This window comes from Manis javanica, chromosome 10, assembly GCF_040802235.1.
Source record: "Manis javanica isolate MJ-LG chromosome 10, MJ_LKY, whole genome shotgun sequence".
Classification (NCBI taxonomy): Eukaryota; Metazoa; Chordata; class Mammalia; order Pholidota; family Manidae; genus Manis; species Manis javanica.
In genome coordinates, this window is record NC_133165.1 from 852,864 (window position 1) to 866,664 (window position 13,801).

The following is a 13,801-nucleotide window of genomic DNA, read 5'->3' on the forward strand; positions in this document are numbered from 1 at the left end:
GGCCAGGGAGGACATGGCAGCAGGCAGGCCCCACCTCAGCTGGCACCCGAGCTGTGTGGACAGGGCCAGCCCCCAGCCGGGGCAGGGCGGGGCCGCACTCACCCAGCCGCCCGAAGAGCTCCACTCCCAGGGCAGCATAGATAAAAAACAGGAGCATGAAAAGGAGCCCGAGGTTCCCTACCTACACGGAGAGAGAAGCAGAGCAAGTCAGGGGCCTCGGCCCACGGGGGCTCAGTGCCCAGGGTCCCCAAGGGCTGCCAAGTCCCACGCAGGCACTTGAGGAGCTTCGCCCGCCCCTTCCAGCCTTCCTGGCCCCCAGACCCTCCCCAGCCCGCACCCCATCTCGGCCCCTCGTGTCCACCTCCACGCAGGACCACCCTGCTTCTCCACCCCAGGGCCTCGGAGGCCTCCCGACGCAGGGCCTGCCTCCAGCCCTGGGTCCCCACGGTCAGGCCAAGGCCAGAGAGCAGCAGACGGAGGAGCCTTGCAGAGCCCTGTCCACGACGTGGCTCCCCCATGAATCCTCCCTCCCAACACATGTCCGCACTGCACTGGGGTGGGGTGCCCTGCAGTCACGGGCCTCCTATACTCCGATGTGGCCACACCCTTCTCTAGCACCTGCTCCAGGCCCACAGGTGCAGCTGGGCCCAGGCCACCAAGGGTGGGCCCAGGAACCCAGTGCTGAGGAGCTCTGCTGGGGGTCGAGGGTGGGAAGGGGGGCTGGTGGGCATGTGGGTAGACAGGTGCACGGCTGAGGAGGTGGAGACAAGGTGCTTGGCGGGCAGGCACCCGTGCGGAGGGGGTGGCTGGGTGGGCGGACGGCTGTTTGGGGGCAGTTGGAGAGGAAATGGGTACTGCACAGGCCGGGCAAGCAGCCTTTTTCAGCTCAACAAGCCACTGCATCCAGAACCGGACCAGGGGAGGTGGGCACGGGTGGCCAGCCTCCCCCGGCAGGGCTGAGGCCCGCGGCAGCCTGTCTCTCTTCCAGCCTAGCTGAGCTATCCCTGCACACGGGGGTGATGACCACCCATGGATGAGTGACAGTGGTCAAGGCCCTCCCTGCAGCCCCTCGCGGGGCTACCTGCAGCGCCCACCCTGGGCAGTGGAGTGGACCCCGGCCGAGGTGCAGACTCCAGCTTACCTGGGGCAGCGCCTGAACCACCGTGTCCAGTAAGGCGCGCATGCCCGTGGCCATCTTCAGCAACTTGAGCACTAGGGCCAGGAGCCGAGTGTTAGTGGGGCCGTGGGACTGGGCCGACCCTCATGGCTGGCCAAGCCCCGGGGCCTTCCTGCCCCCAACTCCCGTCATCAGCACCGTCCAGCCGCAGGCGCCTCAGGGAAGGTCAGTGGGGCATCGAGCACCGGAAGCCTGGCTGCCGGTCCTCCCGACAGCCTGGGGCCTGGCGGGGAGGCGGGAGGCCTACCGCGAGCGATGCGGAGCACGCGCATGATGCGTATGATGGTGGGGTTGATAGGCAGGGCAGCGTTCACCTCGATCTCCTCCAGCGTGATGCCCATGATGGACAGCAGGACGATGGCCAGGTCCAGCTGGTTCCACCTGGGCCGGGGGTGGGCGTGGCTCAGCGCCTGCCTCCTCCCCGGCACCCCAGAGCCCCCGAGGCACCCTGGACGTGCTGGTGCCACCCCCACACACTGCGACCTCAGGCCGGGACCACCAGGGAGGGAGGCTGTGGCTCTCATGGGCGCCCCCACCCCCAGAGGCCCCCAGGGGCCCCGCGCACCTGTCCTTGAAGAATCTCCGGATCCCAAACGCCACCAGCTTCAACACGGCCTCGAAGACGAAGACGACGGTGAACACGTAGTTGCAGTACTTGAGAGCCTCGTCCAGCGACTGGGGCAGAGGTCAGGCTCAGGCGCAGCCCTGACCCGGCCGCCCGCCTCCCCCATGCCCTCTCTTGCCTCGCCCCTCTGAGCCCAGGCCCCCCGCCTGCACCCCAGGGCAGGGGTGGCCCCACACAGTGGAGCAGATTCAGACCCAAGGGCCAGGGCACCCCTTGCCCCCAAGGGGAGGAGAGGCGTCCTTTCTTGAATGGAATGACAGAGATGCAGGTGCAATCGGAGCAAAACAGAGAGCTGACCGCTTCATGCCTGCCTGCTGCCTGCCAGCTCTCTCAGACTACAAAACCCATGGCCAGGGCAGCCGGACTCGGGGACGCTGCACAGCCAGCCTCTCGGGAGGTGTCCTCACGGGGTGCGGAGGGCCCCCGGGGGGGGCAGGCACCCCGGGCAGTTCCAGCCAACTTTAAAGGGAGACCCTTTGCTCAAGCCATACTGCCACGTACCCCCTACACCTGGGACGGCTTGGCCAGGGCCACTGGCCTGGAGCCCTACCACCTGGGGTCACTGCCCTGGCTGTGTGGCAGGCAGCGCAGGAGGGGCCTTGGCCACTGGGCCCCACCTTGGGCTGGTTGTAGTGCTCCACGGACATGGTGATGACGTTGACCCCGATGATGAAGGTGATGAAGAGGTCAAGGTAGTGGCTGGTGCACAGTGAGTGGATGGAGCGGCGGGGGGGCGAGTAGTCGGCGTAGTAGGGCCGGCGCTGGGCCTCTGAGGGGGAAAGGGGGCAGGTGAGCCGCAGAAGGCTGCAGCATGGGGCAGCTTGGGGAGCGCTGGGTGGAGAGCGGGGGTGGGTGGTGGTGCGGGGCTTGCAACAGGCTGAAGGAGAGGATCTCTCCCAGGTGGGGGTCCCTTCTAGGAAACAAGTGGCCCCTCGGAGTCTGAATTCTGCAGCTGGTAGGAAAACACGGGCTGGGAAGTCCGGGCGGGAATGGGCCTCAGGGTCAGGTCAGCAGCCCCTTGACTTTGGGCTCCAACACAGGGGGCCCCAGGAGTGGGCCTGGAAGCTGAGACCCCCTGGGCCCTGCCCAGACCCTGCCCTGCTGGGGGCTCCCAAGCGGGGGCCTTTGTGGTCCACTCTTCCTCCCAGGCTGGCGTAAGGGTTCAGAGACACCTGGACACCTGGAGCTTTCCTGGGCGGCAGGGCAGGGTGGCCGGCCCCTCCTCCGTCCCCAGTCTGGGCAGGCCCAGAGTACCCCCCAGCCCCGATCTCCGGTCGTCTGACGTTGATGGCCATGATCTGGGGGGTTCGTGCATCCCCCAGCAGGTCTGCCTGTACTAAATGCCCTGCCTGCAGGGACCCCTTTAGGGCACAGAAGCACCTGCTAAGCTCCCAGTGGGGCAGGGTGTAGCTGCCAGCACTGCACACAGGCACCAGCCTCAGCCACAGAACATGTGAGAGGCCAGCATGGTGAGAGCCTTGGCTATGCCAGCGAGATGGCCCAGGGCCTGGGAGAGCAGGGACTGACAGGTGCCACCCTCCCTTGGACCCTCATGCTCTTAGGTCTGGCATGCAATCACTGCAGCTCTGAGAAGCCAAAGGTGCTAGTGGCCGGGCCAGCCAGGCCAGCACTGAGGACATGGAGCAGCCACAAGCCAGCGGTCAGGTGAGCAAGCCAGGCAGAGGGACAGAGAGCAGGCCAACCCGCAGCCCTGCGCAGCGGCGGGCAAAGCGGGAGACTAGAGCGTGCAGGCCTGGAGGCAGGTACCTGGGTTGGGGAACGTGCCTGCAAAGACAAGGAGATGGTCTGAGCCGGCCGCGGTGGGGTGGGGCAGGAACAGTCCTCATGGGCAGTGCTGGGGCAACACTCAGCAGCCCCCTCCTGCAGGAAGCCCTCTGCGCTAAGACCCTCTCTGTCTCGGATGGCTTTGCTTGTTTGCCCCGTGGCACGAGATCTCACAGGCGTGACTATGCCCCGGTAGGGGGCTGGGGTTACCGTTCACACCCTGTGGCACTTGGTGGGGGACTCATGCCTCCTGCTGCAGCGGCCCTCCTCTGCCCGGGCTCCTTGGAGGGCCCGCCCCCAGCAGACCCAGACAAGGTGGGCAGCATGTGGAGCCATCTGGGGGGGTGGGCGCCAGGCCCCCCACACTGGAGTGCCAGGGAGACCTGGCTGGGCCAGCAGCAGCTGTGGGTCCTGGAGCCCACCTGCCAGTCTCTGGTCCCCAGGCACGGGTGGGAAGGGGCCAGTGGGCACAGGTACCCAACCCGCCACCACCCCGAGCGCCTTACTCCTGCGTTTGCGCTCCAGGCGCCGCAGCCGCTTCTCCTCGCGCCGCCGCGCCTCCTCCGCCTCCTGGTGCTGCCGGCACTTGTGGAAGTTCTCCACCACCACGCCCACGAACATGTTGAGCACAAAGAAGCTGACGATGAGCAGGAAGGAGATGAAGTACAGCAGCATCCAGGGGTTGTGGTTGGGCTCGGGCTGCGGCACAGAGTGGCCCGTGGGTCCCCGCTGCCGGCGCCCCTGCCCTCCAGCCCACGGCTGTGGCGCTGGAGAAGGGGCTCCACGGGGACCTCCAGCGGGGCCGGCTCCCTGAGCTGACCGGGGGCACCTAGAGAGGGGTCCGCGCGCAGGGCCAGGCTGTTCTCCGCCCACGCACCTGCCGGTCTATGCCCACGGCGTCCAGCCCGTCGTACATGATGTTCACCCAGCCATCCTTAGAGGACAGCACGAACAGAGACATCAGCGCCTGCGCGGCCAGAGTGAGGGCGTCACCGCCCGCCCCGCAGAACCCCTGGGGGCACCCCCCGCGCCACCCCCGCCCGCGCTGCGGTCCCGCGGCTACGTCTCTCACAGCACCAGGAGCGCCTCGCTCCACGCGCCCCGCGCCGCCCACCTGGCCCAGGTTGTCGAAGTTGTACTTGCGCCGCACCCAGCGGTAGTGCGCGGCCCGGCACTCGGCCCTGGTGGAGATGTTCCTGGTGTCGGCGCCCTCACAGTAGTGGAACTTGCCCTTGAAGAGCTGACCAGGGCGTGGGGTCACCCGGAGCGCCCAGCCAGGCGCCGGCCCGCACACCCGCCCCGCGTGGGCCTCTGGGCAGCAGGCCGGGACCCCTGCGGACCCCCAGGGTGCGCACCTGCACACCCAGGATGCCGAAGATGACGAAGAAGGCGCAGCAAATGAGGACGATGTTTCCGATGGGCCTGAGGGACGAGATCAGAGTCTCCACCACCAGCTTGAGGCCCGGGGCGCGGCTGATGACCCTGCACACGGGCAGAGGGGAGGCGGTGTCAGGCCGCGCGAGGGAGCACAGAGACCCTGCCCCGCCGGAGCCCGCCCCCCCACCGCGCCCACCTCAGCGGCCGGAGCGTGCGCAGCAGGCGCAGCACGCGCAGTATGCCCAGGATCTTGGCACCACCTGCGGAGGCCATGGCCACGACGATGTCGACCAGGGACACCAGGACCAGCAGCCCGTCCAGCACGTTCCAGCTGCTCTGCAGGTAGGCGTGTTCCCCCGAGACCAGGCCCAGGGCCACCACCTGGCGAGGTGCGGAGGGGCGCAGGTGGGCACCCCGCCTTCTAGGGTGCGCGGCCGGCACAGCAGGTGAGCTACGGGGTGAGCTGGGCCACCGGGTGGGGCGGGCCCCTGGGGGCCGAGGGCAGGCCCGGGGCACTCCCGCCCACGCCAGTACCTTCACCATCATCTCGGCCACAAAGATCGCCGTGAAGATGTAGTTGGAGACGCTGAGGAAGACGCGCTCCTGCGGGGACAGGACGGTGGGAGGGGCCCGCCGCGCCCCCGCGCCCCCCCTCTCCCCCGGGCAGAAGGACGCCTCACGGTGCTGCCAGGGCCAATGTCGGGCCGCTCCAGGGCGATGGTGATGCAGTTCAGGAAAATGAAGACCAGGACGACGTGATCAAACATCTTGTGTGCAATGATCTTATGGCAGGAGACGCGGAACCTGGGGGGCGGGCGAGTGGGAGGCGCGCGGTCCGGCACAGCTCACCGCTCGGTGGGTAAACGGAGGGGCCCAGCGGGGACAGTGAGGGGAGCCACCCCCCCGCGCGCCCTCACCTGTTCTGCGGGGAGAAGAGGTACAGCGCCCAGGGCTCTCGCCTCTGACACCATTCTGGCTTGTAGGGCTCCAGCACCTTGTGCAGGCGTGAACAGCAGCTCTGGGGAGAGAGGTAAAGGGTCCTCAGGGCCCCTGGGTGAGTCCTGCTCAGCGCCTCCCCCCGACCATGAACGATGGTTCTGCTTCTGGGACCCGGCCCATGGCAGGCAGAGGGGGTGGGGGCAGCTGTGGATCTGGGCGTGGGGAGCGCCCCACTCACGTCCTCCACGTCGTCATCGAACTCAGCTGTGTCCCTGTGGCTGTCGATCCGCAGGAAGAACTCGCTGGGCAGGGCCAGCACTTGTCCGTTGCAGTTGTGGAGCTTGGCAGGCACCAGGGCGGCCGGTCGAGGGGGCCGCAGGTCCAGCGTGCTGCGGTGGTCCAGGGACTCGGCGCGCCCTGCCCGGGGCCTGCCGTCCTCTGCCTCCTCGTCTGTGCTGCCCTTCCCCTCACCAGACAGCAGGGACTCCCGCTCTCCGCACTGGCTGCGGCGCTTGAGGCTGGGCGCGCGGCCCACGCTGTTCCAGCTGGAGCGCCGGCTGCTCCAGGCGCTGTTGGGGCCCCAGTGGGCACAGGGCGAGCTGCGGAGGCTGGACTGTGGGGGAGAGGGAGGCAGTGAGCGGGCCAGCCCCCGGGGTGCTCCCCACAGTGGTATCACTGTTGATGCCCATGGGTGGCTGCAGGGCAGACAGCTCTATGAGGGAGATACTAGTGATTCGGCATTTTCCACAGGATGCCTGTGGGCACAACAGGTCCACGGGGAGCTGGAGGCAGCCAGCAAGGGTAGAGGCTGGCCTCTTGTGCCTGCTGGAGGACCAGACAGCACCACCCCTTCCTCAGGAGGTGCTCAACAGGCCTGGGACGGGCCCCTGGCCAGGCACCCTCAGAGCCGGCCTGCCAAGGGGTGGCCCCCACTTAGAACACAGCCTGCAGCCCGGGGGGTTTCTCCTGCTGCCCAGGTTCTCCCCATTATACCAGCTCCCCTCCTGGGTCTACTGAGCTGGGCTCTGAGCCCCGCTAAACTGCCCTGGCGGTTTAACCCCCTTGGGTTCCTAGCAAGGCCCCTAATCCCTCTGCCCGCCCTCCTGGGCCCTTCTGAGACGCTGGTCTGGGCTGGTTTCAGCTAGTCTGCTGGGGAGTGGGCATTTCCTGCATCTCTTCAGAGAGCCTGGGCTCAGCTCCGTAGGACCCTGTTCCCCAGGACTCAGTGGCTTCCTTCGTGTCCCGCCTGCTGCTCCTAGACCTTCTCGGGGGCCTTGTTTTCTGCTGTTCCTTCTGCCCGCTTTTATCTATCGCAGCTTGCAAGGTGAACCCCCTGCCTGTCCTCCTACCAGAGGCCGGGACGGTGGCCCTGAGTTCCAGAAGCTCTGCCTGTGCTCTCCCGGCAGGAAACAGCTCTGGCCGAGACTCATGGGTGTGGCAGCAGGCATGTGGGGTCCACGTGCATCTCTGGGAAGGGCTGTAAGGAGCTGGGTGCCCTGGGGCTGCACGGGTGGCCTACCAGAGACTTCTGGTCTCCCAGCTGGGGGTCCGCAGAGCTGCCGCTGCCAGGACGTGAGTCCAGGAGGCCCTGGGCTGAGTCGAGGTGTGGGGAGCTCTTGGGTGTGGGCATGGGCGTGGCCGCCGTATGCATGATGAGGGGCGGGGGCAGGCTGCCTTGGCCTTCCAGGTGCCCGTTGGGGGTCACAGCCAGTGAGCACATCTTCATCTCTGCTGGGGGAGGGGGCTGCCTGAGCCTGCAGGGTTCCCGGGAAGGGGATGCCCCCACAGTGCCTCCTGCCCCCTGCCCCACCTGAACACGCATCTGTGGCCTGCAGGTCTCTGCACTTGTCAAAGTCCTCCTCCAGGCGGGTGGACGTCTTGTCTTCGTCGGAGTCTGATCTGTTGGCATCACCCTGTGCCCCAGAGAGCAGAAGACACGTGGGTCTCCTGTGTAGAAGCTGTCTGTGCTGAGGACCTTCCACAGAGCCCCCCACAGGAAGGCCTAGTCTGCAGGCGTGGTGAATGGAGGAATCCACCCTCTCCCTGTAGGTCTGGGCAGAACCCCCGACTTCACCCTGGGAGCCCCCCTCACCTCTCACCCCTCACCTCCGCCTGGAAGCCCTCCACCAGGATGGCCACCAGCAGGTTGAACAGCACATAGTTGCCGAAGGTCATCAGGGCCACGAAGTAGAGGGCGGCCCAGGAGGAGGTAGAGGCCATGCCGTTGTAGAGGACAACATTCCAGTCCTCCTGGGTGAGGATCTGAAGGAGAGGGTGGTGGGCAGAGAAGGCACCAGACCCAGGGGCACAGGAGGGTGCTGGGGCAGCTCACCCCAGCTATGAAAATGCTGGCAAGCCCCTGGGACCAGAAGCTCAGTACCAGTGGGAACACATGGCCATTCCCAGGGGACAGAATTGACGGCCCTATGGCTATTCACAGCTTCTCACCCACTTGAGCCTCACATAGGCTGAGGGATGCTCTGGGGTGGCTATGAGCAGGGCTGTGACCCCCCTGGGGATCCCCACTTACATTGGGGTCTGCCCCTGCCCAGGCTTTACCTGGAATACAGTGACAATGGCCCACAACAGAGAATCAAAGTTCTTCCTGTCAGGGACTGTGTCTCCGGTGTCAGTCTTCAGGCTGAACTTGCAGCCAAAGAGGTGCATGCCCAGGATGCTGATGGCAGGAGGCAGGCTGCAGTGAGCGGGGGGCAGGGATGGGGGCACCTCTGCCTGCCAGCCTGGCACCCAGTGGCGGCTCCTCCATGCCTCCCACTCTGGCTTACCAGGACCTCCCACTGCCCATGGCTGAGCTGTTTCCCATTCTGCAGGTGGGGAGACCAGGACCAGGACTGGGAGGGACAACCAGAGGACACACTGCCTCCAGACAGTGGCTGGGACCTGCGGCGCCCGCCTCACGCAGCCAGCCTGGGCTGCCCTCCGCCCCAAACCCCTCCCCAAGGTCTAAGCCCCAGGCCAGGCTGCCATGCAGCAGCCACTAAGCCAATAGCCACGGTCAGTGGCTGCCCTGCCCCTCCTCCCATCCCACCCTTTTCCTCTCCACTCTTCTTGGGCAGTCCCCTGTCCATCCACCTGGGGGTCTGCTCACCCCCTACTCGCTGTGAGCCCAAAGGAGCAGAGCCCAGCCTGGGGTCCCACATGCCTGGCTGGCACACAAGGGGCCTCGGGTGCTGCTTGAGGGGAGGAATCTGTGGGTGGGCTTTGCAGACACTTTAAGGCTCCTGGCCACCTGGCCCCCAGCACCAGGAGCACAGGGCCAGCAAGATGGGGAAGGACCCGCAACCTTGTAGCAGGTGGGCACCCTGCTCCGGGCCTCATTCCCAGCACCCCCACAAGCAGATGGCCAGGTGGGCAGCCCACCTGAAGATGAAGATGAAGAGCATGAGCAGCATGCAGAAGGTGGCCACATTGTCCATTGTCTTCACGAGCACCACGAGCTGGCGCCGCAGCGCAGGCATGAAGCGCACCAACTTCAGCACCCGCAGCAGCCGGAAGGTCCGCAGCACCGACAGGCCGCCGTCCGCCTGCCCGATGATCTCCCAGACGCTGCGGGCCGGGGCTGAGAGTCAGAGTCTGCTCTCTGGCTACGGGTCCCTGCACCTGTCCTGATCCTGGAAGCAGGGATGCCAGCCAGGGAGCCACTGTGGCCTTTGCCGAACCCCACGACGGGAGCAGGCTCAGCTGCATCAAGGTGCTCTGGGCTGCGGGACTGTGACATCTCCCAAGCCGCCTAATAGCTGCCGTCCCTGGTGGCTGTCCAGCCCCGAGGCTTCTCGGTCAACGGCCTTCCCCCATCCTGTCTGGCTTGTCTGTGTGGCTCAGCTACTCCCCGCTAGGCTCCCAAGGGGGACAGAAGGAAACCCTGACTCTCCCCTCTTTCTCTGTGGTTCTGCTGCAGCAGGCAAGTGGGCCCTCCTGGCTGGGGCTGAGCCCTAAGTGGAGTCCAGCCTCCGGGCTGAGCAGCTGCTGGGTGCCCACTCTGTTCCAGCAGGGAACGGCTCCATCAGGTTCTGGACACAGCGTGTGAAACGCACGTGGCCTGACAGTGCCTGCAGGGAAGGACAGCCCCCGGGAGGGGGCTCTGCCCAACATCCCATCTCCATAGCCTGTCAGCGCCGCAGCCAGCAGTGCCTTCCACCCTGCCAGGGCTCTGCCCTCTGGGGGTGGCTGCCCGCCCCTGGGGCTGCCCGGGCCTGCAGGCGGGGCAGGAGCCAGGCACACACCTGATGACCACGATGACGCCGTCAAAGATGTTGTAAGGGCTGCGGACGTAGCCCAGCGGGCCGCAGGCCAGCAGCTTGAGCAGCATCTCCAGGGAGAACACGCTGGTGAACACGATGTTGCTGACCTCCAGGGCGTTCGTCAGCCCATCAGGCTGCAGGCAGGGGGAGCGTCAGGGCCCGCCATGGCACCCACCCCTCTGCGGCAAGCGAGGCTGTAGCCCCCACGCCCTGCATGCAGGTGAGGCTGCATCAAGGTGCCCAAGGGGGAAATGAGGAGCTGTGACAACATCCCAGAAGGAACCTAACGGCTGCTCTCTGGAGGAGAAAACTGGGACCCCAGAGATGTCCCTTCCAGTCCAGTGGGGCCCCAGCCCTACCCACTTGCTGCCCTGGCTCTGAGGCCCTGCCTGATTTTCCCACCGGTGTGTCTGAGCACTGGGGCTCTGTGGACTCCGTGGCCCTGCAAAATGCAGGTCACAGAAACAGGGTCCAGGGCATTTGCACCAGGGTTCCAGCATGGGCTGGGAGTGGACGGCACCTCCAAGCATCTGTTCTGGCCCCTGGGGCCTCTCATACCTGTCCTGCTTGGCAGAAGGCACCAGTGGCCTCTTCTGTATGTGCTGGCTCACCTGAGCACGTGCCTGCCCGTGCATAACACACATGTATGCGTGTGCACATGACCTGCGTATGCACATGTGCAGGGGCCCTTCCCACCAGGCAGCCCTTTGAGAAGGCCCATTGCTGCCCCTGCCCTGGAGCTCACCGTCAGAGAACCTCCCCACCCAGGACCTACTTAAGGCCACCTGTGGGATCTTCCCTAAATTGCTCCAGGATGAAAGAAAATAGCCTAGTAACAGGGAAGCCAGAGGGTGGGAGATGAAGATGCCCTGCCCCTGCCACCCCAGCCACCAAGCCTTCCTGCGAGGCCCAGCCCAGGGAGATGGAAGCATTCGTTGAGTGACGACTGATAGAAATTCCCACCAGAGAGCGTCGAGCTCCAACACCATCTCTGTTCCCCACGGCCCCTCCGAGGCCCTCAGAGCCTGGAATCTCAAGGAGACGCACAGAGGCTGCTCCCCAAGGTCATGATGCTTGCCCTGGCCCAGGCGGGCCCCCACCCACACAGGCCCACTCCACCTCCCAAGGGTCGCAGGCAGGAGCACGGTAGGGCCCGGCCACCCCCACGCCTGCCCACCTGCTCGTGGTGCTCGACACCCATGCTCAGTGTGTTGGTCAGGATGGCCACCATGATGCCGCGGCTAAAGTACTTGCTGCCCACGACCCGGCGCAGCTCTCCGCTGACGGTGGTCCAGACGTGGCCCAGCCCGCTCCGCTCACCCGAGGCTGCCTGCCGCCGCGCCTGCCGCCTCGCACCGGCCCGGCCTGGCATGTCTGCTGCGGGCGGCGGCTGCGCGGGGTCGCGGTGGTCTCCGTGTTGCACGTCCCGTGTGAACTCGTAGACGGCATGGCCATCTGAGTCCCCACTCTCTGAGTCACTGAGCTCAAACTTAGGGTCCTCCAAGGCACTGGCACAGTACGGGCAGTTCCTCAGCTCACAGGTCAGAGTGCCCGCCTGGGGGCTGGGCAGGGGGCAGGGCACGCTCAGGCCCGACAGGCGGCTGGGTGCCCGGCCCAGTCCTGCAGGGAGAAGGGCACAGGCAGGGTCAGGCTGCTTAGCGGCTACACCTGTGGCTGGGACCCACATGCATGCGGAGGCTCACGTGCATGCCTGGGCACATGTACCTGGTCGCCTGTGGGCACCCATGCACCTAGGGAGGGAACACACACCTGGGCACACTCACATGCACCCCACACAGGTGCAGCCCTGTGTGCACGGGGCAGGACACAAGGGGCAGAGAAGCTTGTCTGCCCTGGGGCCTCACTGTCTGCAGAACTGCAGGGCCAGCCACTTTCTAGGAGCCACGCTGAAACGAGTGAGGATTTGACGTACCTGCCGAGGCTTTGCCACTCCGACTCTGGAAGGCTATAAGAATCTCCAGGAGCCGGTACCCCATCTCCTCCCTCCTGCTGACTCTGGGACCCAGGGCACACTTCACACAGACAGCTTCATACCTCAGCTCAGACTCACCACAATTCCAGGGCCCCGTGAGACCAGGGCCACTGGACTTGCCGGCCTGCACACCTGTGGGCATGGCACATGCCCCTACCCACTCCAGGCGCACCTTGGTCTATACCTGCCCGTGCCCCAAGTGTTTGCAGGTGACCTGGCTGCCTGGGGGTCAGTCCCGGTGCCCCTTCCCCAAGTGCTGTCCAAGTTGGGTGAAGCTGAGGCCCTGGGGGGAGGACTGTGTGGGGGGGGGGGCATCCAGCCCCCAGAGACTCTGATCTCGATTTCTCCCTCCTGCCCAGCTCCAGCCTCCCCACCTAGAAAGGGGGTTGGCCACTCCTCGGGAGAAGTGGACAGGCTGTGGACATGGCTTACAGCTCCTCCTGGGGCCAGGTGGGGGCAGTGGTATGCAGGCCTGGTGAGTGTGATGCGTTTTCTGCCAGCTATGGAATTCTCAGGCTCATGGCAAACACTAGTTTGCCACTTACCTGGCCCAGGGTTCCCTCCCTCCCACCCCTTCCTCCAGGGCTCATGAGGAAAAGAATACCTCCCTGGAGGGTACACAGGTGGGGACACCCCAGGAGTCATCTCCCCAGCCCCGGCCCAGCCCCAGTGCCAACCCCTCCACGAGGCAGGGCTGGGGTCCTTACCATGTTCTCCCACCAAGTGCTGGATCTTCTCACAGGGGTTGGGGCTGCTCAGGCTCAGGGGACTGTGCCCCCCAGTGCCCACCGGCCCACTGGCCCACTTCCTCTTGGGCCCAGGGCTGGTGCTGTCTTTGCTAACGCCCACTGCCGAGGGCAGGATGGTGGGGTAGTTCATGGCACCCAGACCTGTGGCCAGCTTCAGGCCAGCAGCGGTGGTGGCCGCGGCATGTGCCACCCGGGCCCTCTCCTGTGGCCCCTCCACATGGCAGTCTGCATGGTACACGCTGTGCACAGACTCAGTGTCAGGTGGCCTACGTCCTGGCAGGGGTGGCGAGGGCAGCGCTCCGGCCCGCACCAGCCTGTTGTCCCCAGCGCCCGGCTCGGGGCCAGGCCGGCGTGGGCTGCCATGGCTGAAGTGGTAGTGGTGGTGGTGGTGGTGGTGGTGGTGGTACACCAGGTGGTGGACAGAGGCTGCTGCCCGCCGTCCTGCCCGCTGTGGCCGCCGCCCAGGCCCCTGGCCGTGCAGGGTGCTGCTGGGGTCCACCTTCTTGCACCAGCGGCTCTGCCAGCGTGCATAGAGGCGCAGAGCACGCCGCTTGGCCTTGCGGCAGATGTGACCCACGTACTTGAGCAGCTCCTCGTAGCAGCTGCCTGGCTCTGAGAAGCTGGCCAGGGTGCTGGCGTCGGACAGGCAGCGGGCGCGCTGCTCCCTCATGAGCCGGCTCTCCCGCTGCTTCGTCTCGGAGAACTGCGTGGCGATCACCACCAGGCACAGGTTGATCATGAAGAAGGAGCCCACCTGCGCGGGCGGGTGCTTGCCGTGAGTCCTGGCAGGAGGCCCACGGCCCCGTCCTCGGGCTCGGGGGGCCGGAGGAGGGCATGCGGGGGCCCTCCTGGGGCAGCGGCTGTGGCTCCTGCGCATCGGTGACGGGCGGGGTC

At 66.2% G+C, this 13,801-nt stretch overlaps 1 protein-coding gene across 4 annotated transcripts in view; it reads right to left on the reverse strand.

Moving 5' to 3' along the window:
* CACNA1H (calcium voltage-gated channel subunit alpha1 H) overlaps positions 1-13,801 on the reverse strand; it is a 61,257-nt gene that overhangs the window by 4,015 nt on the left and 43,441 nt on the right. Inside the window, exons 9-31 of one of the 4 annotated variants that reach the window (XM_037005672.2) lie at positions 12,866-13,661; positions 11,343-11,785; positions 10,148-10,299; positions 9,285-9,470; positions 8,463-8,598; positions 8,010-8,165; positions 7,714-7,816; positions 7,423-7,631; positions 6,142-6,516; positions 5,882-5,982; positions 5,645-5,768; positions 5,499-5,567; positions 5,161-5,345; positions 4,943-5,069; positions 4,702-4,827; positions 4,465-4,554; positions 4,094-4,286; positions 3,570-3,587; positions 2,420-2,571; positions 1,743-1,852; positions 1,425-1,558; positions 1,142-1,212; positions 103-181 (exon numbers count right to left, since the gene is read on the reverse strand). In XM_037005672.2, coding sequence (XP_036861567.2) covers positions 103-181; positions 1,142-1,212; positions 1,425-1,558; positions 1,743-1,852; positions 2,420-2,571; positions 3,570-3,587; positions 4,094-4,286; positions 4,465-4,554; positions 4,702-4,827; positions 4,943-5,069; positions 5,161-5,345; positions 5,499-5,567; positions 5,645-5,768; positions 5,882-5,982; positions 6,142-6,516; positions 7,423-7,631; positions 7,714-7,816; positions 8,010-8,165; positions 8,463-8,598; positions 9,285-9,470; positions 10,148-10,299; positions 11,343-11,785; positions 12,866-13,661 — 4,135 coding nt within the window. The remainder of the gene's footprint in view (positions 1-102; positions 182-1,141; positions 1,213-1,424; positions 1,559-1,742; positions 1,853-2,419; positions 2,572-3,569; positions 3,588-4,093; positions 4,287-4,464; positions 4,555-4,701; positions 4,828-4,942; positions 5,070-5,160; positions 5,346-5,498; positions 5,568-5,644; positions 5,769-5,881; positions 5,983-6,141; positions 6,517-7,422; positions 7,632-7,713; positions 7,817-8,009; positions 8,166-8,462; positions 8,599-9,284; positions 9,471-10,147; positions 10,300-11,342; positions 11,786-12,865; positions 13,662-13,801) is intronic. The other 3 variants (XM_037005673.2, XM_073214414.1, XM_037005674.2) reach the window with 3 other exon arrangements.